We start from the raw sequence: 25,066 nt of genomic DNA on the forward strand, positions 1-25,066 counted from the left end.
AAAGATTCTGGTCCAAAGGTTTGGCATTTGAGTGTGGCGTCCACTCTCCCTTTTTATAAGGGGTGTTTAGATTTACACAGATGGTGGTCTGAGGCGGCCTGGCAGGGCAGCAGCAGCATTGTGTGTGGGGAGTGTCCCAAATTTGGGTTGGGGAAAATTGGAGGGTGTGCCCTCCATGTTACAGTCTAAATCCATACTGGGTTGAGTGGTGGTGCTGAATACCTGTATTAAAACAACCACCACAAATCTGCCCTGAAAAGGCGCACCTATGTAGCTAATGTAAAGTGTAGTCCGTTTCTTAGAAGACTGAGGTACACATATATTGTTGACTATTTAATGGTTTCCTTTATACACTGCTTTTTCTACCAAGGTACTCATGGTGTGTGTGTGTGTGTGTGTGTGTGTGTGCGTGCGTGTGTGTGCATGAGAGAGAGAGAGAGAGAGAGAGAGAGAGAGAGAGAGAGAGAGAGAACACTGAAGTTTGAAATAATGGCCAACAGACCTGTTGCAAAAGTACTCTATAAGAGAAATGACACAAACCTGCATCTCAATGACATTGTCTCACCCTAACTCACTTTCTGTCTTATTTTGCATCCCGGGGAAATGTTGGATCTCTAGAAGCTGAATTTCTATGTCAGGGCAGTGGGATGGGGTGGGGAAGAGCTGCTTCTTTTTACTCCAGTTCCATTCCATGTAAATCCATGCACATAGACACAAAATTCCAGTTTTGAAAAATGTTTGCCAAATTGGTTTGGGAGTTATGTGTGTTTTAATAACTGTGTGTGTTTTGATAAATTGTTATAGCTTCTTTAATGTACTGCAGGCAGAGAAAAGACTTCAGGAATGGGTAATGGAAGAGTGACGGGATCACAGATCAAGGCATGATTATTGCTGTGAGAAAGGGGATGCCCCTAAGAATGCCCCTGTTGTCTGTATGAAATGCTGGAGGATGTGGACAAAATGGGAAGAAAAAGGGAATGAGGGTAGAACAGCAAAATATGCAAATATAAGGTATCAACTCTTTAATGATGCCTTATGCTAAAACTGTGTAATGAACATGCTGGAAGGGCGCTTGCTAAACAGAAACAGGCCACAGCCAGGGGCAGATCTACTATGAAACTAAAGAAGCTTAAGCTTCAGGGCCCCTAATATCGGGGGGGTGCAGAAACTATTTTAGTCCACACTGCGTAAAACATTTGGGTCTAGTAGACCAGATTTGAATCACTCAACTCAAATTGATCATTTGTTATTGTTGCATATATTCCAACAATAGCAAAGTTTGAGAATCAGTAACACAGATGTTGTACAGCAATTTTAAGCAAAATTGGAGTAGTGCTTTTTAAAAAATTGTGGTGATCTGTCATGGAACAACCCCATTGAAGAAGATAAGAGTGGTTACCCAGACCACATTGCTGGTTGCAAAGGGGCCCCCATGACAGCTTAAGGTTCAGGGCACCCAAAATGTAGGTCTGCCACTGGTCACAGCTGAACTTAATGGGGAAGGCATCTCTGTCTCTGTCTCACTGACTGCCTGATTGATTAAGCCAGATTGTTGAAGATGAAGATGGAAATGGGTGGGTAGGTTCCAGCTCCTTCCAGCTAAGGCAATGGATGGAGGCCCACTGTCTCACTTTTCTCTCTCCTGCAGACAGGTGGAATAACCATGAATGGAGACAATCCTTGTAGAGAAAGTCTCTCCCAAACAATGGAGGAGGACCCACTATATCACTGTTTATGAGGATTTCCCTGTCCCTGCATCTTAATACATGCCAGTTGAGAATACTGATTTAGATTTCAACTAGCAGCCTTGTACCGGGCATTGCTCAGGAATTATAAGAAACCAAAAACAGTGCAGTTTTGAAATGTTCAGTCTGCCATATTGATTCAAAATAAATGCTTACCTAGTCCTGGGGTGGGTGGTGGTTGTTGCCCGTTGTGGCAGGCCCCAAACCCCAGGGAGCAAGGCTGGGCAAGAAGGCTGGCAGTTGGGAACCCCCAGGCCGGCCACTTGGAGTGGTGGGCTTTCCCGCCATCCAGATATTTGAATTCTGGCCGATCCGGACAGGCTGAGTGGGTGGGGCTTGGGAGTGGGCCAGAGCGGAGCAGGCTTCACCCTGGTCTGCCCCTAACCTATAAAAAGACAAGCTGCACCTGATTTCAGGACTGCAGTTGGCGGAAGAACAAATCCTGCCTCCCCCCATTTAGTTATGCTGTGGGTTTTATATGCTAACTTTCCTTCCTTACTAGGGCACTGCATTTACTGACATTGCTGTGGTTAAATAATGGTTGCCGCTTTCGGAGCTGGGAAGGAATTTCCCTGCAAACAGATTGGCCCCACTTGCAGCTGTTGCCTTCCCCATAGCAAAAGTCACAACTTTGGTGGATAAAGCTTTGGGTGGAATCCTTTTAGTCTAACATCAGGTGGGGAGGTGAAGTGGTGCATCAACCCAAGCTCAGAAGGGTGCATTCACAGGGGTACCCCATTAGAGGTTCTAGTTTGAAGTCTCTGTCAACAAGCCAAGGCGTCTGGCAGATGGCCATAGAACTTCCCCCCCCCCCAGCAGCTTGGGAGGACCATTCGTTTAGACCTGCATCTTGCAGAGGACCCATTAGTCCTAGGCTTGACCCTGTCATGTCTCAGCCCTCCACCCAAAGGTTGAGAGGGATATAGACCCAATGCCTAAGCCAAACTCTACCTACATCTGGAATCAATAAACCTGTAGTCATTGTTAAATCCCAGAATGTTGTCTTGTTCACCTTCATAAGCTAGGCATTGCTCCCTGGGGATGGGGTGACTGTGACTGGGTCCGCAATGCTGTCCTTTTGTATCCAAACCGATGAATACCTGCTCCTTGATCTCTGGAAAAATTATGCAAAATTGGATTAAGATCAGTGCAGTTTTAAACAGTCCAGTCCACCATCTTGATTCAAAACAGTATCCAATGGTATCCAGACATAGGCAGAAACATGCCTTTTGATCTCAAATCAGCCAAATTAACAAACCATGAGCTTTCCAAAATATATAGTATATGTTCATTAAAAGGCAGGTTTCCTATCCTGTGAAGGTGGCAGTCTCAATGCTAGGTCACAGGGGATAAATATTTACAAATATTGGGAGCATTCAAGTAAGTTTTACTCAAAGTGGACCTTTTAAAATTAGTCATAGCCATTAATTTCAATGACCCTACAATGAGCAAACCTTTGCTGAATACCACCCATACCAACATAGCATAGCACTCAGTAGAGCTTGTGTAGAATGATTTTTCAGTGAATTTGCCCTTTTGGGGAGTAACTACCAACTTCTTATGCTTACAGCAGGAAATTACTTGACCACAAGATATTTTGGGTTAGGGCATCCTATTCTCTTTAAAAGAGAGAGAGGGAGAGATGTGGTGCTTTAAGCCAGAGTACCTAAAATTAAATTAAATTAAATTAAATTGAGTGGGTTTGTTTGTGGGGCGGGAGATGAAGCAATGCTTAGAAGATTCCACGACAATTTCAGGCTTAGTATCTGACATTATATTCAAAGACAGCTGGAGGAAAAACAGAAGCTCACTATATGAATGTATTCAGTGACCCATAAAATCTAGCAACATTCAGCACCATTTAAATTAAATTTAAACAAGCTTTTACGAGCTCCAGTTTTACCTACTTATGCAGTATGAAACTTATTGAAAAGGAAAATCGGACCAGTAAAAACAATCTGTAATACACCTGTATTTTCATCGGTATATACACCACTAGTTAAGCTTAATAAGAAAAGAGAAAGAAATCATGCAAAAGAATTTAATTCAGTTTGACAATCGAATTAATGTTACTTGTGACACTAATTTTTCTTGATTAATGCTCATACAGAGGCATTGTCATTTTTATCAAGAAGTACATTGTTCACGGGAGTTTTGATGGCTTCATAAACACCCTTAAAGCATCCTGGTAAGTATTGAGATTAGTTATGATATTACGATATTTCATTTCTTTCAAATAATCTTATTTTAAACTACCTTAAAAAAAAGTGCATGGTCAATACAATATGAATTCCATTACAGCAGAGTGGAGGCAACCATCAATAATGGAGCAAATAAATATGTATTAAACATCTCACTTGAAAACAATGTCATTATGAACAAAACGTTGCCCTTCATGCAATTTATTCTAGTCATCCGTATTAATAGAATCAACATTTCTGTCAAGATGAATAGTAAAGTTAATGTTTGCTGCACTGGGGAGTTAATTTATTGCTGTCATTCATGCAGATAACAAAGTCAACATTAATTTTAGGTGTCTATAGGTGTCAACACAAGTTCCAATTCTAAAAATAGCACCACATAACTAACAAAGTCGCTTCTCACCCACAATCAATAGTGAGTTTTGTAGCCTGGATTAGCCAGTCAAAGCTTGAACCACAGCAGCCTTTGGCCTGCATGCTTAGTCTTCATGGGTGAGCCACTCAAGGCCTAAGGGCAAGAGGCATGCCAATGCCCCAAGCAGTCCAGAAATACTTCCAGTCCATGCATTGACCTTTGGACAATAGCCTAACTTTGGCCTCACCTGCTCAGTAGGATAGTATTCAGTTGCTCAGTTGGATGGTATTCAACTGACTTTCACTCAAAGTAGACCCATTGAAATGAACAGCTCTAACTTAATACAGTGGTACCTTGGGTTACATACGCTTCAGGTTACAGACTCTGCTAACCCAGAAATAGTACCTCAGGTGAAAAACTTTGCTTCAGGATGAGAACAGAAATCGCGCGGCAGCGGCGTGGTGACAGTGGGAGGCCCCATTAGCTAAAGTGGTGCTTCAGGTTAAGAAGGGACCTCCAGAACGAATTAAGTTCTTAACCCGAGGTACTACTGTAATGCCAATGACTTGAAAACCCTTTCCTTCTTTCCTTCCTTCCTTCCTTCCTTCCTTCCTTCCTTCCTTCCTTCCTTCCCCCCTTCCTTTCTCTTTAGCAATCCTGAGCAGTCAACAAAAATGGTGCTACATAAATACCTTATGTGTACAGTGGATTTAGCGGTGTAAAATTAGGCTTGTGCCAAAGCAACATTCCACAGAAGTTGATTTTCCCGTCTTGGTGTTTTGATGTTCTGGGATTGGAAGTAGTGCAACTATCTTGTGGCATTTGGTGCTTTGTCTAGTTATGGATGCCAGGGTGTCTTCTGGGTCTCTTTCTCTTCACAGCTTTCACCAAAATCCAGGCAAAGTAGCATGATGTTAGCTGAAATAGCTCTTGCCCTGATTCGCTGAGTAGTTTTGAGGGAGTTTTTATGCTTAGTTGTATGCTTAGTTGAATGCCTCCATGTTATGTACATGGCTGAGAGTAAGAGAAACAAAACCTATTTTCTTTTTTCTCAAATAATACACTGGGTCTTTGTTGTTGGAATTCTTTTCTCCCTGAATTATGTCTGTGTTATTTAGGTGATTGTGTAAACAGTATGTATGTTCTATGTTACAGTTCTCTTTTTAAAGGAATCCCCTTTTGCAAAGGCCTTTCCAGATGAAGTCCTATTTAAATATGCAAACCCTTATGAAGGGAAAGGAACTGGGACCTTGAAATTGCCCATCAACTCACACCTGGATGTACAGCACATGGAACAAACACGTTGTTCACTTGGTCTCAGTCTCCTCCATGATGGTGAGATCTATTGCATTTCAGTTTCCAGATTTGCGTCTTTACATAGAAATTAGTATGTGCACGTTATGCAAATCCATGACCCATGATGTTGCCTTCCTTTCCCCACACTGAAGAAGGAGAGTGCTAACATTCTCCTTGCCATTTTGGAGGCCATTTTCAAAATAATAGTGCAGATTCACACCATGCATTTGAAAAAACATCCAGCACAAATTTAAAGTACCTTACTTCCCCCAGAGAATCTTGGGAGCTGCAGTTTTCCCCTCACAGAACCATAGTCCCCAGTACCCATAACAAACTACAGTTCCCAGGATTCCCTGGGGGAAGAAATGTGTATGGTTATGGATCTGCTTTTAAGCACATGGTTGATGCTTATCTTGCATTCACTCAGTGTCAGGGCCATGAAGGAAAAGATGGATCTGTTGAAATAATCAGATATTCTGACTTTATTTAAATAGGTAGACTCTCCTCATTTCATCTAACAATGTTGTTAATTAGTTTTTCATCCTATGGGCATGTGTTCTCCTGAATTCCACACCATTTCACAGTGCTACTGCCAAGATGTATGTGTGTCAAAAAATTCTCCCCCCTCTACTTTAAACCTACAATTACCATCTTGCCACATTCTCAATAGCAGGAAATCCAATTACTTTTTTCTTTAAATGAATATATAAAGAAAGCAGGAATGGAAAGGGAGGGGGAAACCTCAGCAAGTGGTAAATTATTCATATTGTCATACAATCCTAAATGCTCTGGTACAACTGACGGCCTCCATTTTAATCGTGATGCAAGGCTGCTTCCCTGATTTGAAGCAATAAATAAAAGTGCACATTCTTGTACTGGCGCAGACAGCACAATCATAGGGCAATCATGATTTTTCTTTCTTTCTCTGCAAAACATATAGTGTAGATAGATACAGGAAATGCCATCTCTGCACTCCTTCGGATGTTATTCCAGAGACAAAAATAAAACAAAATAGTAAAATCCTATAGCATTTTTGCAGAGCATCATGCATACTATCAAAAGAGCTGTGTATCCTAGACTGGAATTATAAAAGCTGACAGACACCGGGTTGCCTAAGACCACTCTTCTAATTTTGTGAGCTAGGATTTGAGCCACAGATTTAAACCCCCAAGTTCATGCTCTGAAATGCTAAATTCTGCCTCCAGCTGATGGCAGCATGTGTTTATATGTTGGTGAGACCCTAGTAGGCCATCTGTTCCAACCCACTGGTTCATGCAGGAAATCCAGATCTAGAACATTTCCAACATAGACTATCTGACCTTGCTTGAAGTCCTCCAGTGAGGAACAGCCCAAACTACTGATCCTCAACATGACCCACAACTAGGTTGAAGCTTGATCTAAGGTGGGTTGCAACAGCAGCACTACCTCCATATAAATAAAGGGTAATGTGTTAAAAGGTGGGTCCTGCAGATGCATGTTTGGGTTAAAGGTGGATCTGTGTCTGAAAAGGTTTAAAACTGATGCTATCACCTTTAAATCCTATGGTCCATGTAGGAGTCCAGGGGGCTATAGGAATATTTGAATCTCCTCTCCAAGGGGCAGAAAGAGGTGTCAAATATTGGGGCAGGAGATTTGACATCTGATGTCCCCTCTCTGCAACCACAAAAACATATGTGATGCTCGCCACATGGCTCTGACACAGATAAGGCCCAAAAAGGTGCGTGTGATGGGTTGCATGAAGGAACCATAACCTTCTGAATTGCTATCCCTCTGCTCTAGGAAAAGAACCATGTGAGCAGATACTGTACCCAATCCCCATTATTCACAATAGGGGGTAATTACTAAAGGAGAAAAAGAGAGAGACATGATGGAGGGGCTCCTCACTTCCACTTGGCCAGCATGCTGTCAGTTCTCTCCCCACCCCCTTTTAGGACTGCAGATTTACTATTTTAGAATCCAAATATTCAAATAAAATCTAGCTTCTTATAATTGAGGCCTAATGGATTTGACCTATTCCAGGACAGTCCTTTAGGTGTTTTAAAGAGTATGATCATACTTCCTAACCAAACCCACACCCAAGCTTTCTCTTCTCTTGGCTAAACCTAGCCACTTTCTTCAACCTTTCTGCACAAAATTTGTTTCCAGACTGTGGGCCATTTTCACTGCCCTTCTCTGTACCTGTTCCAACATTGTCTTCATCATTATTACAGTGTAGCATCCTGAACTGTATGCAATATTCCAGATGAGAACTGACCAGTACAGAGTAAAGTGTTATTAAATATATGTTTACAAATTGTACCAGGAGTTGTTGTTTTATAAAGAAGATCTTAACCAATCAATGTCTAAGTAACTGAGTTTCCAAACCAACAATCTTTTGGTATTGTTATCCATGGAATAGTTAAAGGTAAAGGTACCCCTGACAATTAAGTCTAGTTACGAATGACTCTGGGATTGTGGTGCTCATCTCGCTTTACAGGCCGAGGGAGCTGGCATTTGTCCGCTTCTGCAGACAGTTTTTCTGGGTCATGTGGCCAACATGACTAAGCCGCTTCTGGTGGAGCCAGAGCAGCACACAGAAATGCTGTTTACCTTCTTGCTGGAGTGGTACCTATTTATCTATTTGCACTTTTTGGTGTGCTTTTGAACTGCTAGGTTGGCAGGAGCTGGGACTGAGCAATGGGAGCTCACCCTGTCGTGGGGCCGTGAACCGCCGACCTTCTGATTGGCAAGTCCAAGCAGTGCAGTGGTTTAAAACACAGCGCCACCCGCCATGTTCATCTAGATATTATTGGACTCCAACTCCCACTGCTCTTATCCATTGGCCATGCTGACTGGAGGTGATCAGAGCTAGATTCCTTGGAAGGAAACATGTTATCCACACCAGTAGTGTAAACAATGAAGTTATCTAGACAGAATGGAGGGGAAATGCCTGATTCATAGTTAAACTCAAGAGCAAAGGAAGCCTGGTTAAGTGCAGAGCAAAGTAACTGGTGAAATGTTACAGCACTTTGAAAGCCAAAAATCAAACAATCTTCAAAGTAGGCCAGCCTTAGGTGAGATGAAGCAGAACAAATCCTGAATTCTAAGAGATGGCGAAGTTGTAGGTAGAAATTGTAATATTCACTAGGAACCATGAAATGTTGCCTAAAGCAGGCACACTGAGACTATCTCAAGCATGAATAACATAGAAACACACACCTTGACATTTAAAAATATGTTATCTTGACATTGTAGCAGTAGAAAAGACACTGCTTTAAGGACACTGGGTATTTAACTCCCGAAATAGCTATTTCAAGGAAGGCATAAAGCAAGTCATTTTTTTTGTTAAAAACAAACCCCTCCACATCCAGTCTTCCATTTTGACCTTATGTCAAGATGAGCTCCTTAGTGTCAACAGTGCCTATTATATAAAAACTACGTGCACCCTTCACTTGGTTATATATTTAAAAATATTGACACATGTTTTGGAGAGTATGGTATTTTTCAGCTGTTCATTGTGGGGGACAGAGCAGGAACAGAAATCTATTTCTCAAATTGTTTAAGTTACAGATGGCAGGAGTTTAAATTGTACGGTCAAATTTATAATGATGGTGGTTTAAGAGTATCTCTGGTTTGAATCTCACATTCACTGTGAACTCACAAAGTAACCATTTTTTCTCAACCTCAGTCAAGCCTTCTGTAGTAAAGGGGATAATGATATTGACTTACCCTGCAGCCAGTGGCATGTAATGAAATTTTTCATAGAGGAACAGTTAGGGCCAGAGGCACCAGCTTGTAAGGGCGATGGGGGGGGGGTGCAACATCATGTGTGTGAGCATCGTGACTCCTTCCCTAAGTTGGGCAGAAGCTTCCTGGGCTTTGGGAAGCAGGCATTAGGTGTCTGACAGAATACTTCAGCCCTCTCCAAAGTCAGGCGGGCTTTCGGAAGGTGGCGAAAGGGTTACTGGACCCTTTAGGGGGCTAGCTTAGTCATCGAAGTCCAGTGACCACACACCACTGCCTGCAATGTTATTGTAAAGATTACAATGGAATCCATGTAAAGTGCTTTGAATACTTGAAAGCGTTACAGTGGTACCTCGGGTTACATATGCTTCAGGTTACAGACGCTTCAGGTTACAGGCTCCGCTAACCCAGAAATAGTACCTCGGGTTAAGAACTTTGTTCAGGATGAGAACAGAAATTGCACGGCGGCGGCATGGCAGCAGCAGGAGGCCCCATTAGCTAAAGTGGTGCTTCAGGTTAAGAACAGTTTCAGGTTAAGAATGGACCTCTGGAACGAATTAAGTACGTAACCATAGGTACCACTGTATACAACTGCCAGTTGTTGTTCTTAAGAGCTGAATATGTGACTTTTCATGGAACAGATTCACACATATGCAGTACTGGGGCATGGAAGAGTCTCCTCCTCTCAGCAGCTTTCTGCTGTCTCTGAAGCACCACTGCCAGTTTCACCATCCAGGTAAGTAGAATTGAAGAGGGGAATCAGTACGCAAAGGAGTGGTATAGGCGTTCCAGTTAACTCCTGATTTTGAGGGGAAAGATCTGCTGAACTCTGATCCTATCCAATAAAAATGGGTAGGGGGGTGGTGCATTTGAAGAATTAATGACATTTTCTTTTAAAACACCTGTACCTACAGCAACTTTGGGTGGGGTTGTGGAGATGCCTTGTAAACCAACAAAGTCTGTTTCTATAATCAGTGGAATATGCTAAGAGTTTCATCTTCTACAAGTATTATTTTTAAGGCCTGCTAAACTTTTGGAGAAAGCACCTAATTAATTGCTGCTAAAGCCTGCTAAATGCTTAGCCCCAATGAATATCAAATGTTAATTATTTAAGAGATTTATGTGATTAACAATGTAAAGCTAACTTTGAAGCTTAACATAATATACAACTTCAGGCCCCTATGGCTTCCAACAGCTTTTCCTGTGTTGCAATTTTGATTACAAAAATCTCTTTTTAATATGGTCTGTCTACACAAGCATTATTGACCACACACACACACACACACGCACAAATAGCCTTGCCACAGCAACAGTGAGATGGTATGCAAAGATGAATATCTAAAGTGGATATCTAAAGTCCTTGTTTGACATTATGCTTATGGTTAAGGAAGCACATAAGGGGATGCAGTAATCATAAGGGCTCCTTGTGCATCTTAGACGTCTGGACAATAGAGCCAATGTGCTGTAGCGGTTGGAGTGTTGGATTAGGACCTGGGAGACCAGAGTTCAAATCCCCATTTGGCCATGAAGCCGAGTCACTGCCTCTAGACCTAACCTATCTCACAGGGTTGTTGGGGGGGGGGATTAAGGGAGATGGGGGAGAACCAGGACCATCACCTTGAGCTCCTTGGAGTAAAAGGTGTGGTTTAAATGCAATGAATGAAATAAATAAATAATGAAGAAGAAGAAGAAGAAGAAGAAGAAGAAGAAGAAGAAGAAGAAGAAGAAGAAGAGTAGTAGTAGTAGTAGTAGTAGTAGTTTGGATTTGATATCCCGCCTTTCACTCCCTTTAAGGAGTCTCAAAGCGGCTAACATTCTCCTTTCCCTTCCTCCCCCACAACAAACACTCTGTGAGGTGAGTGAAGCTGAGAGACTTCAGAGAAGTGTGACTGGCCCAAGGTCACCCAGCAGCTGCATGTGGAGGAGCGGGGAAGCGAACCCGATTCCCCAGATTACGAGGCTACCGCTCTTAGCCACTACACCACACTGGCTCTACATGAATGTAGAGTCCCTACAAATTCTAGAACCATTATTTTATTCATTTTATTTTATCCATTGCATTTGCACTCCACCTTTTATGAGAAGGCATATGTGAAGTTTTGTATACACTATTTGGTTTGAGAACTTGCCCATTTTGAAAGATAGCCTTCACATATTGTTTCAGAAAACGCCTTAAAATGCAATCTGGAGCAAATTTATCCCCTGTTACTAATCAGAAGCCAGTGCTGCTGAAACAAAGTTGGGGTAACACAATAGACCACTTTGCCCCCCCCCTCCCAGCCTTGGTCTTTAAATTAAAAGGACAGCAATCAGGCTCAAAATCCCCTGAAATTTAAGCTGTTGCACTTACTAAACAAAGGCAGCAAACACGCAGAATCGGCTGAAAGAGATTGAATTGTACCTGTAAGTGTAGCAAACAAAAAGCCCCTTGAGCAGTCTATTGTAGCAGGTAAGCCATTACACCTACTTGCATATCTAAAATCACGCACAAGGAGATACTGCAGCCTTGTAAGCCAACATAGTTCAATTTCTTTTCATTTCATCTCAATAAAAGCTCTTTATGTGAATATTCATTCCTATTGCTCTGCTTCTGATCAACTAGCATAAAGCTTTCTGTAAAGTTTCACAGGCTTCCACTTGTCAGATAATATTAGTAGCACCTGCGCAATACTATCTTACTGGCTTGAAAATTAACAGTATTGGAGCAATTGGGGTGCAGGGGACGGGTTGGGGGAATTTCCTCTCTATGTATATGTAAGTTGCTCATCTGTAGTGGGGCATATAAAGTAAATGTAAAAGAATAGGCTTGCTTCTTTATAATGCTAAAATGAAGCACAATCATAGGAATACATTTGCAGGTGGAGTGAGGGGCCTTTAAAACGAAACCTTAAGGCAGCAAAAGAATACAAATAAAAATTCAAAAATAATATGTGCACTGCATCTAGGAATGGGCAAACAAGTTACTTTTAGTTTCTCTCAGCTCCTTAATTGCTCCATTCTTAACTTTGGTTCTCCATCAGTTTGGTCTATTTTTCCTTTTGCAAACTCATCAGCATTTTAGTGCTAATTTCTCCTAATACACACCTTTTTAATATGCAAAATTTGCAAAACAATCCCCCCCTAATATGTTTTTGTATGGCACTTTTATTAATGTATGAATTTATATGCACACTTCACCCTAGTATGTGCATTTGTTTACACATTACTAGCTTGGATAATTCTATCACAAAATTCAGATAACTGCATTTCTAAGCAAGGCTGTGTTTCAGTTCATGTACTGCTTTGAAAAGGGAGAATTTGGAAGATTCTCCTTAAAATATTAGCTGGTTCAAATTTATCTCCCATCTCTACTCACACGTTTTATGATAAAGACTCTCCTCCCATCAAGAGAGGGGAGTGGTTGTGGGCGGGAGCCGAGCACCGCCCCTAGCAGGGGGCATTAGCCCCCTGCCTCCACCTCACCTGGCTAGCGCCCACACCCCTCGGCAGGCATCCAACCAGGTGCCTGAGAGGGGGCGTGTTCAGCAGGCTTTTGCTGCGGCGCCAAGTTATTATGATGTTGGTGAGGGAAGGCAGTTTACTGCATGGCCATGGCTACTACCTCCAACATGGAAATCAACCAAGTTTTCCATCGACTGAAAAATGATGTAGACCAACATTCCATGATGTTGACCAATATCCCAATCAGACACATCCTGTAGCTTCCCAGTACCTGCCATTGATCAGTATTCCACCTGCAAACATGGTTTTTAGCCATTGATAGAACTGCCATCTGAAGATCTGTGTAATCTTTTTTTAAAAAAACAAAAAAACACACACCCTGAAATATACACATGTATGCTTTGAATGCAATAGCTGTAGCCTCCATGGCTGGTCCTGAATACAGTGTGCTAGTGTAAATACAACCAGCTGACACTGTGCGCTAGTATGGAAATTTAAGTACCACCATATTTACTCACATAAGGTTTGGGGATTTAAAAAAAAGCTTTGGGCCTCCAGGGCTCTAAAATGAAAATGGAATTAATCACAGTTTATAACATAAAACTTCATACATTATTTCTTTTTGCCATCTGTCTAACATTGTTTCCCCCTTTAACCAACCTGCTAGTGATTAATTCTCCCAGGAACTTCAGATCTCAGGATCGTGATTAGTATTGCCACAAAAGAGCCGTATATTGCGAGACTATAGACAACATAGATGTTACAGCCAAGTGCCATGGGAGTGATATACAATGTAGCTGCTGCACACACAAGCTATTTCTATGACAAATTTGATTTTAATCATTCTCTAGCTCAGCAAGTGTCAAAGGAAGACCTTGTAAAACCATTGAATGAAGCATGGACTCACTTGACAATACTAAGCTATAGGACAGGGGTAACCAATGTGTTGTCTTCCATATGTTTCTGGACTACAGTTCCCATAAACCTTGGCCATTTTCGACACTGGCTACTGCTGATGGGAGCTGTCCAAAACAATGTGAGGAGCACCATGTTTACACTTGCTATAAAAACAAAATGGATATCATATCACTGGGGGATCATCACAAAGCAGCCTTGAGTCATTTCTACTGGATTGGTGATGGTCACATCTAGCTCATGCAGCTGTCTTATAGCAGAAACACCACAGCTACCTGTTTGTGTGAACTGGATTTCACTTTCTTTCTCACAGGCTAGAAACCAAGTTGAAAGCAATGACCATTATAGCCCAAATCAGTGGGCAGTGAAAATCCAACGAAATGCTTCAACCTCATTGTTGATGTCATGTAAGATCAGTCTATCCCTCTAAAATGTAACAGCTGACCTGTTGCTGGCATGGCCTTAGGTAGGGTACAAGAGCTTGGCTTTAAGACAGTTTCTCTCCCAACTTTGCTGCACCTTCCCTTTACCAAGTGTGGGTTTCTTCCAGTCACTGGTCTTCCAGGGCTGAGTAGGGTGGGGGGTTTTGGGGTGGGAATTCCTGATCTGGGTCACTCTTTCTTCACCTGCTGTTGGATACAAATGCAGTTGGCATACAGGATTGGTGTGGCATAATTGCCAGTTTGGCATGAAGTTTGGACAGGAGGGGAAAGGGAAAGTAGGTATATAGAGGCATTGTTTAGTTAAGGGCACATTTCAGGGATCTGCCCATGCAATATGCCTTCAGGTGCCTTGTAGGTCTGACATTCACATTTTGGGAGAATGCTGGACAGCTCTGCCTGGGTGTTCATATTGGGTTCATACCCAAGGCTCACTTAGCAAGGAGGGAATATTTTCCTCCACATCCTTAGCTTGGGAGCCACTGCTTGTGGCTGTTCACATGTCCAGGAGTCTGGAGAGATGCTTCCTTCCAGAGCGAGTGAAAATCCTCAGCTGCCTGAGCTATTGGAATCTGGTTGATTGGTTTGCAGTTCCTGCAATATGGTTTGCAGATACTCCATTATCACACTTTCTTGTTTCAGGAGTCTTCTTTCTGAATGTGGGGGGCAAAGTCAGTTTGATGCATCTTTAAAGCAACCCTACCTAATTTGCAGACCCTGGAACAATACATGAGCCAAAATGATGCTGTCCCACCCCCGTGTGTACAAAAGTTCAAATATTAGGCGAAAATGTTCATTAAAAGGATATATTTGTGAAAAGAACAAACGTGTATTGTATTGGGGGGCGGGGAGACTGTTTAACCAATGTTTTAATGGTTGACTGAAAAGGGTTTTGGTTTTTAAACTGGTGGGGGTTTTGTGTTTTTCTTTTGGTTTGGTTTGGTTTTTAAAACTGATGCTCCTCATTTTTAATTAAGTTTTAAAAATTGCTTTTAGTGCACTATGAATTTGATTGGTATGCATGTATTGCTTCAAACATAATTGTGGAAAAGTATTTTCAGAGAGTATACCATATTTTTAAATTATATTGGCAAGGGGAGTGGATGAGAAATTTCTGTCTGTTAATCCAACTGAATAGATGTTCCGAGAGTCTGACCCATGTAAGAGAGACGGGTTATATTGACATTTAGCAACATAAGTGCATAGATTTGGCATGCTGATTCCTCTGGAAGATGTTTGATAACCCATTAGTGTGATCAGTGCTAAGTGCACAGAAACTACAACATGGCATGGAGAGCCATTTACAACATCTGCAGAGGGCAAGACACAAATACACTGTCGGTCGAATAATGCACACATGATGCAGCTTGCTTGTTGTTTTCCACGGAAGCAAATTAAGCAAAAGAATGGAATATAATTATAAGTGCTCCAATCCATGTAAACCACAAATATGTTACCGGTCCAAAAGTCAACTGGTATATTTATGTGAAATAAATTCAATGCTTACAAAACACAATATGTCTGAAGCGATGAAAAGGAAGGCGAAGGCTATTCACTGCTGGGATAACTATTTAACTTTATTTATAGACACATTGTGTTTGTACAAAAACTGAGCCACCAGTTTCTACTATTCACTTATTTTGTCAAACTTGTTTGTGTCTCAGTATTGTGTGTGTCTCCCTCCTCTCATGCCCTCTCATGTCTCTGTCACTGTTGGGTTCCTAAGGCTGGGGGCATCCTCTTCCCAGGCCCCTGGGGGGCATGAGGAGGCACCTCTCTTTGGGGTGGGATGGGGTGTCTCAAAGACCAGAGGCAGTGAAAGAAGCTCCTTGGAGGATTCCCAAGAGGGGAGAGAAGAGGAGCCTGAGAGAACACTCCACATGGGAGGGTGTTTGAAAAAGGATGAGGGGCTGCTGACTCTGCAGGCAAGGGGTGGCACACCTGGGCTTCTGAGCTTGAAGTGTCTTTCCCCAGAGAAGAGCCACAGGACAAATGTAGTTGGTCAAGGGAGCCATGAACTCAAAAAGGCTGAAAACCTCTGAGCCAACCCATTGGATGATGTAGATTGATTGCTGTAGAGGCTGGCTTTTCAGGGCATCGGAGCACTGTCCCAACAATCTTACTTACCAATCAAGTAAGCAGAACTGGCTAAGTGTATGGGAGAGGATGTAAAAAACAACAACTAGAAATAGTTGGCTCAGCTGGTCGTTGGTTCTTGCTCCACCAATCTTGGTCTCTCTGCCTTCTGCCCTATCAGTCCCAATGGGCACCAACCACCAGTGCTTGACTGATTTTTTTATACAGCTAAATCTGAGCATTTTAGTTATTGTGAGAATATTCACATTATTATGTATATTGGAATTTCCAAAAAGTACATTAAATAAAATGTAAAGACCACAGAAGTGAACAGGGGGGTAGAATACAAAATAGGAGTAGAACATTGAATCTTATGCAAAAGTTTGTTTCAACAACTCTAACCTGAAAGCAGCAATTACCTTTCCAAATCTATAGACTATTGTTTTGAGAAAGTGGAGCTGCAAAAGAAAAAGAAAAAAAAAAAAAGACTTTCAAAGAGCATGATTTTTCTTTCTCACTGCCTGCTTTCCTCCACCCTTACTCCAGTTGTACTGCATTTGCTAAAACAGTCCAATTGGTCAGTTGTCTTCCAGGGATCATTTTCCCCCCAAAAAACCAATTCCCCAAGCTAGACAAGTGGCCTTAATGAAATGTAACTCAATAGACTGGGAGATAAAGGTCATATTTGCATGAGAAAATAAAGTTAGGTGAGGAAAAATGATCTGATATAGACAAATAAGTGACAAGACTGACTCCCTATAGCATTGGGAAGTACTGAGAACAGAGGAAAGCCCTTTTGTAGCATTTGCCGACAAGACGGGCACACTACAGATAATTGAATTAACAATGTTGTTTAAATCATGTTGCTCTTTTCCATTGCCTTTGTGATAAAGACTGTATCTGCCAGCAATTTCATTTGAAACCAGGATGGTTATGGATTAAACAATGTATATTGATTGGAGTTATTATTACACTCGGTTCAATGGAACAGAATATTCACTAGAATGTAACCAGAAGCATTTTATTTGTTTACTTATTTTTAAAAGGGATTAAATATGCAAAGAAATTTGAGAGAAGCCAGAAAGTTTCAAACAAGAGTAGTAACATTTTCAGCAAGTAGGTAGCAATCCCATAATTTAGTCGTGCATACTAATCTGCTTATTTTACCTATATTTTACTAATAAATATTCTGTTTTCTGTACATTGTTTATTATTATTAAACAGGTTATAACATTTCTTAAAAACAAACAAACAAATAATAAACAACCAAACAAACAAGGGGGTTCACATGTTCCTAATTCTCTCACATGACCTAGCCATGATTCTTATTTGTTTTCTCTTTGCAATCCACCATGTTGCCTTTCTCTGGTGACTCTGTTTGCAACAATGTCTTTCTTGTTGTTGGCACCCATCTGCCTCGAGAGACAAAGGACTGCAGCTCGGGGGATAAAGTCAAACCATGAAGTGACCTTTCTGAGGTACAAGCCTGGGCAGTGTATATAGAGGTCCTGGACTGCCCAGGTGCCCTAAACTTTTCCTAAATTATCTCCTACTGAAGGACCTTTGTATCTAATGAGTGTAAAAGAATAGGGAAAACTTGCTGTTCAACGAAGCCTTGGCTAAACACCTGCCACCAACTTTACAATCATTTTGGCCCCAGGTAAAAATATTTTTATTCGCCTAGGTTTAGAAGCCACTGTAATGATACTGCTGTTAAGAGTTACTCAGTCCAGGCTTGTGTGTGTTTGCGTGTTTTACTGATATTATGTATTGTTTTTAACACATTCTGATCAAGTTTTATTGTATTACATGTATTGTAGATTGCACTGAGACTCTTAACTTTAAAGCGATATAATGTTGTATCCAACATTATTCCTACTCAGAGTAGACCCGTTGAGATTAATAGGCATGACTGATTTCAGTCCATTAATTTCAACGGATCTCCTCTGAGTAGGATATAATCAGATAGAGCATATAAACTATACACACACACACAAACACACACACACACACACACACACACACACACACACACACAGTGATATTTAAGTGTAAGAAATCATATCAAAATGCATTTGCAAATAAGTATTTTGAGAGAAAGCACATTTAGAACAGTGTGTTTCAAGAGATGATACATTTAAATATTTATTTATTTAAAAGGCAGATAAATACAGAAATAGGATGGATCAAACATAATGGTGAACATATGTGAAACTGACAGGGACTGGAAAGAGATCGATGTGCCCACCCCTAGCATGAAGAAACAGAGAGAGGGCTAATCAGAAAAGCAAGAATAACAAGAGATTAATCTCCCTGCAAGTGTCTTCTGTCCATATTTGTTTCAGGCTAGCATGGATAGAACATAAAAACTATGATAAGCAGTTGGATATCCCCTTGTGAAATAATATCCAAATTGAGCTACACTAATAAAAAATAATATTCTCATTCTTTGGTTTCAAATTAACTTCCTTTTCCCTTGAAGAAACTCTTCTTTTTTATGGGCATGTTACCAGCAGTATGCCGTATTCACAGCAAACAATTCACTATCCTAGACACAAGAATGTTCCAAAATGCAAAAGAAAATTAGGCTGCTGGCACTCATGAAAGGACTGCCAGTTATTTAATCTGCCAGATAACAATGGGAAAATCCAGTCATGTTAATGAGAAAAATCCTAAACCAGAAAGATTGTTCTTACTGTTCCAAAGGGGGAGGAGGGGGGAAAGGTAATACCTATAGAGTTGGATAGATATTAGAATTATTTCTGTGATCCTCTTATCTCTCATCCTGCATATGGGCTATTTAATGAAAAATAAAATAAAATAAAAAATATCTTCTCTAGACTAAAGCCATACAAAAAATTGGAACAACTTCTTAGGAAGAGAAAACTTTAACATACGTAAGAAATAAATGTTCTTATGATGGTGAATGCGAACAATTCCAACTTAGAAACTGTCCCTAATCTACCTAGTCTCAGCTCTCTACTTCACCCGGATACAGTTTTAAAATTGTTAAGTAACTTTGAAAAATCAGTAATTATTAACATTTATGAAAAACTGCAGATGATTAGAACAAATTGTATCAAGCTTCACTTATTATCTGGTGCTACTCCAAAGCCTGTCATTTTATTCAGGCCGTTACATCCTGATGAAGAATATCCTGTAAGTAATTTTTTCATGCCAGTAGATCGTGTGTGATGTTTTTAAATGATGAGGACCACCACTACATAATGGCCTTTGAGGGACAGCTTGTGGAAATGTTGGTAGTGTGAGTCATCACACTCTCTGGGGTCTATTGCACTGGGTGGGTGTATGCATTTTGTCTCTAGCGTGGATTCATGATGTGCAAAAGTAAAATGAGGCAATGCTTTCTAAAAACAGGGGAACTGATGATGGAACTAGTGAATATCCTCTTCTATCTCAAAGAAACATACGGTCATACCTTGGATCGCAAACACCTTGTGAGTCGAATATTTTGGCTCCCGAACGCCGCGAACCTGTAAGTGAGTGTTCCGGTTTGCGAACGTTCTTTGGAACCTGAATGTCTGATGGGGTTTCCGTGGCTTCCAATTGGCTGCAGGAACTTCCAGAAGCCACACCTTGGTTTCTGAACATTTTTGAAGTTGAACAGACTTCCAGAACAGATTCCATTCGACTTCTGAGGTACTGCTGTACAGTAGGATGCAGTGATCACTTTCTAAGCAGGGTTCTGTACACTTCTTCCAGCCACTAGGACTTCACATTTTCACTTCACCTCTACACAAATGCACTACTTCCCCTCTACTGATATGATAAGCTTATGTGCATCGCTGACCTGTGTGCAGAATGCAGCATCAAATGGTTTTGTACCAGGGCTCCGGAATTGAGAACAGGATGGGGAACATGTGGCCTTTCACTTGTTCTACTCCAACTCACATCAGCCCCAGCCAACATCTCCAGTGATCAGGGGTGATGGGACTTAAGGTCCAACAACATCTGGAAGGCCACATTTTCCAACCCAGATTTAGACTAACATGGTAAGTTTTAGTGTTTTAGTATTAAATACCAGTTGTTGAAAACAAGCTTTTGTCCCTGAAAAATTGAGGGCTTCTTTTTTCTTTTTTTGGTCACTAATTCTTTCTCTATGACTCCAAATGAATGTTTATTTTCCTTCCCAAGTGGATCCATGTCTATCTTTTGACACATCCTGCATCTCTGGAAATGCATGAATGTACACACAGAGAGACACTTTTTGGGGGGAGGTAATTAGCATAAATTTCAAACTACCCCCTCTTGCCCCCTTTTTAATTTCTGATGTTCATAAGATTGTGCATCTTGCATTGCATTCATAAGTAGCTTACAGATCTGCTTCTTGTGAGATTGGTCATCATTTTTTTCAATAAATAATTTTTATTAAAGAGTTTCTCTCTTTAAAAAGTACATGCACTGTCTCTTTCTTCAAGTTGTGTTTTCCACAGATCAGTTACACTTGTTGTGAGACATTGGTGTTATATGCAGTATAGGGTTGTGAAGAGGGGGAGTGGGAGAGAGGGGGTGGGATGGTAAAGCTTATATTCTTTTACGTAGTGTATGTGCGTGGGGTGTGTGTGTCAGTGTCACTTGGGTAGGTTCTCTTTCTATTCACTTGTTATCTTTCCTTGGTGGTGAGAGAGGTTGGAGTGGCCTGGGGTGTGATTGATTGTCTTTGGTTGGCTGCAGTGGGATTTGTTTCTGCCGGGGGGGGGGGTTGTTGGGTTAAGTTAACCCTATTGAATCATATGCTGTCGGTGGGTTCATGTTCTCGTCTTGTTGGGCTGTGTATGTGATAAAGGGAAGCCATACTGGAGTGAAGGTGTCCTCTTCTATTTCTCCCCATGTCAGTTTCAGTCTATTGGTTAGCTTTTCTAGTAGGGTGGTTTCCCATACTACTTTATACCAGTGTTCCATGTTTATTCCTGACAGGTCCCTCCAGTGTCTGTCTATGATGTTTCTGGCTCCTGAGAGTAGGTGGGTTATGAGCTCCTTATAGTGTGAGTGGGCATTGCTATCATGGAAGTTGTTCAGTAGGGCCAGTTCTGGGGTGACTTCTAGTACCTGTTTAGTCATTTTGCTTATTTATTGTATGACTGTTGTCCAGAAGAGTTGGGTTTGGGGGCATTCCCAACACATGTGGAGGTATGTGCCTGTGGAGGTGCAGCCTCTCCAGCATTTTGGTGAGGTTCACTGATATGGATTTAAAGGGAGGTTTAGACCCATTCTAGTCCATTGGTGGGTTAATTTCATAGTCTATGTCGTCCTCCCATTTATTTTTTTATTAATACATCAAGGGGGTTTGTGGAGCTTTGGAACAGTGTTTTGTATATTGTGGATACCATCCCCTTGCCATGTCCCGTTGTTGTTAGAAGCTTTTTGAAAGTGGTCAAGGGCCTAGAGGCTGTTGATTTTACTATTGGATTGTTTAAGATTGCCCCTCAAATAAACATGATTTCCTTCCTCAAACCTACTTCCAAATATAGCAGTAAGGAACAATATTCTAGTTATGTTAAATTTATGCATTGTACGAGCCTAACAACAGTTTTTGCCAAGTCCCTGATGTCCCTTTTTGAACATTTCTGCTTCATTTTGGGGAAACGAGATATGTTTGTATCACAGAAGCCCAGTCCCTCAAGTTGTCACATGCTATCCTCTGGAGGGAAACAAATTTGATTGATGTAGTCCATTGCCCTTAAGGTGCAAGCTTCTAGGAAACCTGTGGGAATGCTTCTTCTGAATTCCATTGAGGATGTAGAGCTATCAATCCTTCCTGTGAATACATCGCTTATGGCAGAAATTGTAATCATCTATTTTAGATGGGGGAAAGGCACCAGAACGTTGTTTAAACTTAAAAATAACCACAACCACAGAGACTTAGTCATATTTAACATTTGTTATAATAACCATAGTGATCTTTCCAGCTTTTCAGTTAGGCCATTGCCATGTCAGCAAAATCTCCCATGTTAAAATCCTAACAAGAGAAAGAAGATGGTAACAAAAGACTGGCTGAGGCCCCATGTCACTTAGAAGGGCCTCACACTGGCCTGTAACATCTTACTGTTTTTCTTGCTGGGGTGGTGGGCAGTCATTTCAGTGTTGGGCAGGTGGGAATATGTAACACCTTGATCCATGGATATATAGTCCCTGTTGGATTCTAGGATGGTGGCATGTGTTATTATTGTTGCCGATGCTGCAATTGTGGCAGCAGAGTGGGGAAGCTGATGGGATTTGTGTTGGGGGCACATTGGAGGGACAATGCTGAAGGGGCTGAGTCTGTTACTGGCTCTGACTGGTAGAATCTTATCGTATTATTAGGTTTCTGTTACATCAGATGCAGCTATCACTTCGACAGGTAACTGTACTCAGCTATAACTTGTCATTTGTTATTATTTAATTTGTATGGTAACTGGGCTGTTTCTAAGGCAGGGCACATAGTAAGAAATTCACTGATGTTCCCTCACTGTGAGAAGCGAAGTTACAGGGGACCAGGCAGAGGGCTTTCTTGGTAGTGGCACCCTCCGTGTGGAATGCCCTCCCTTCAGATGTCAAGGAGATAAAGAATTACGCAACTTTTAGAAAACATCTGAAGGCAGCCCTGTATCAGGAGATTTTTAATGCTTGATTAATTAATGCTTGATGTTTTTATTGTGTTTTTAAATATGCTGTAAGCTGCCTAGAGTGGCTGGGGAAACCCAGCCAGATGGGTGGGGTATAAACAATAAAATTGTTGTTACTGTTGTTGTTGTTACTTGTTCATTATCACATTTGAACATTGCTTGGAATACCCCCCAGCAGCATTCACACAGAACTGTTATGGGGAACCCATGGCCCTCTAAGATGTTGTCGGACTCCAACCAGCTTTGGACAGAATGAGTTGATGGGTATTATAGTCCAGCAATATTGGGAAAAGCCACAGGTTTCCAATACCTACCACAGAGACTCTATTTTATGTGGGGAGTGTTCACATAAGCTGTTTCATCCACCCAGCCACCCACCCCGCCATCGTTTTGGAGGAACTTGGGACTCTACATGTCCGACTTTCCAAATAATGGCTGCACTTTCTTTGTTTATTTGTTTATTTATTCATTAGATATTTAAGAACCCACATTTTAGCCCAAAGGCTCCCAGAGCAGTGTACAGAATTACAACAGTAATAACAATAAAATTAAGTCATGAAGTTGGAACAGTATAAAAACCAAGAGTGAAAACGAAAAGATGCAAAAAGCCTTGAATGCCTGAGCAAAATAAAAAAGGCTACAATGCTAGAACTTAGTAAATGGGCTTCTGTATTCATCTGCCAGCAAGAGTGGTTGTTCAACTCCTGCTCCCATCACCCCAGCCAGCATGGCCAGTGCTCAGAAATGATAGGGGTTGAAATCCAACTACATCTAGAGGGCACCAAGCTAGCTACCCTTACTTTCGCGAATTTTCTCTATGCACTATAAATACATTTAGAAGAGCCATAGGTGGTTTTCCCCACCTGCTGTGGCAACTGCAAAACTGTGACAACATGTGGAATTCCGCTATTACAGGCATTGTGCATCACATTTCAGCTTTCCCCAACCTGGTGTTCACTTGATGATTTGGATCTCATACCTGCCAACCCCAGCCAGCATACAGTTCACCAACAAAGGGTGGTAGTATCAGATGGCAGGGTTTAGCAACAGCAATAACTTGACTTCTGGTCACCTGTGTTGCTGCTGCACTCTGAGATGGAGACGGATGAGCTGGGGGTGAAATCAGCACAGTGAAAACACACTGAAAGAGTTTATTGGATGCCATGGCCAGTTAGTTTGAACCATGATGAACATGGAAGAAGATAGATGTCAAATACGCAATTTTGTTAGATTTTGTTTTTATTTTATTTTTACTTATTCTGAACCTGAATTCTGAATGGCAAAAACTGTATTTGACAAGGGCTTAATTCTACAAAAATGACCACAAACTCTATGTTTGAGTCATAAGACCATTCATTTTTGCACTAATTTTATATCTGTCTGTCTTTCTTTTTCTTCAAGAAGAAAAATGTTATTTTTTAATTAGAAAATAAGGGGTTTGTTTAGATCAAAATCTCATTTTCAAGATACTAATATGGTCAATAGTCAGGTATGATGGGTGTTGTAGTCCAGCAATATCTAGAAGATATCATATTTGGGGAGTTTGATATATTGTAGTCTTGTCTGTAAATCACCTTGAGACATTACTGTAGTTTAAGGTAAAGGTAAAGGTACCCCTGCCCGTATGGGCCAGTCTTGACAGACTCTGGGGTTGTGCGCCCATCTCACTTAAGAGGCCAGGGGCCAGCGCTGTCCGGAGACACTTCCGGGTCACGTGGCCAGCGTGACAAAGCTGCATCTGGTGAGCCAGCACAGCACACGGAAACGCCGTTTACCTTCCCGCCAGTAAGTGGTCCCTATTTATCTACTTGCACCTGGGGGTGCTTTCGAACTGCTAGGTTGGCAGGCACTGGGACCGAGCAACGGGAGCGCACCCCGCCACGGGGATTCGAACCGCCGACCTTTCGATCGGCAAGCCCTAGGCGCTGAGGCTTTTACCCACAGTGCCACCCGCGTCCCTATCCTACTGTAGTTTAGAAGTTGATTAATAAATCAACTGATTTGATGATGATAACATGCACTAAATCTGGTTTGCAGATGTGCACAAAGGGGTGCTTCTTGCAGCTGTCCCATAACTTTGGAATTGTCTTCCTTCTCCCTCCCCACTTCAAGCTGTCATTTGGTAGTCAGATGTAGGGAGCGGACAGAGCAGTGTAATTATCATTACATTAGTTTCCTCAAGCACTAAATGTGGGATAAGCTGGATGTCAAACACATGCATTATTTTCAGAGTGAAAGTTAGTTTTGT

The 25,066-nt window shown here is 41.4% G+C and overlaps 1 protein-coding gene across 3 annotated transcripts in view; it reads right to left on the reverse strand.

Annotated features, from left to right (window-relative positions):
* Nucleotides 1-25,066, reverse strand: part of PCDH11X (protocadherin 11 X-linked) — a 738,698-nt gene that overhangs the window by 487,356 nt on the left and 226,276 nt on the right. The window contains exon 5 of one of the 3 annotated variants that reach the window (XM_028714630.2): nucleotides 1,906-2,859. The exons of the other annotated variants lie outside the window; for them this stretch is intronic. Coding sequence (XP_028570463.1) covers nucleotides 2,767-2,859 — 93 coding nt within the window. The 3' untranslated portion in view covers nucleotides 1,906-2,766. Of the gene's footprint in view, nucleotides 1-1,905; nucleotides 2,860-25,066 lie in introns of those variants that run through there. 3 annotated transcript variants of the gene reach the window in all.

This window comes from Podarcis muralis, chromosome Z (genome assembly GCF_964188315.1).
Source record: "Podarcis muralis chromosome Z, rPodMur119.hap1.1, whole genome shotgun sequence".
Classification (NCBI taxonomy): domain Eukaryota; kingdom Metazoa; phylum Chordata; class Lepidosauria; order Squamata; family Lacertidae; genus Podarcis; species Podarcis muralis.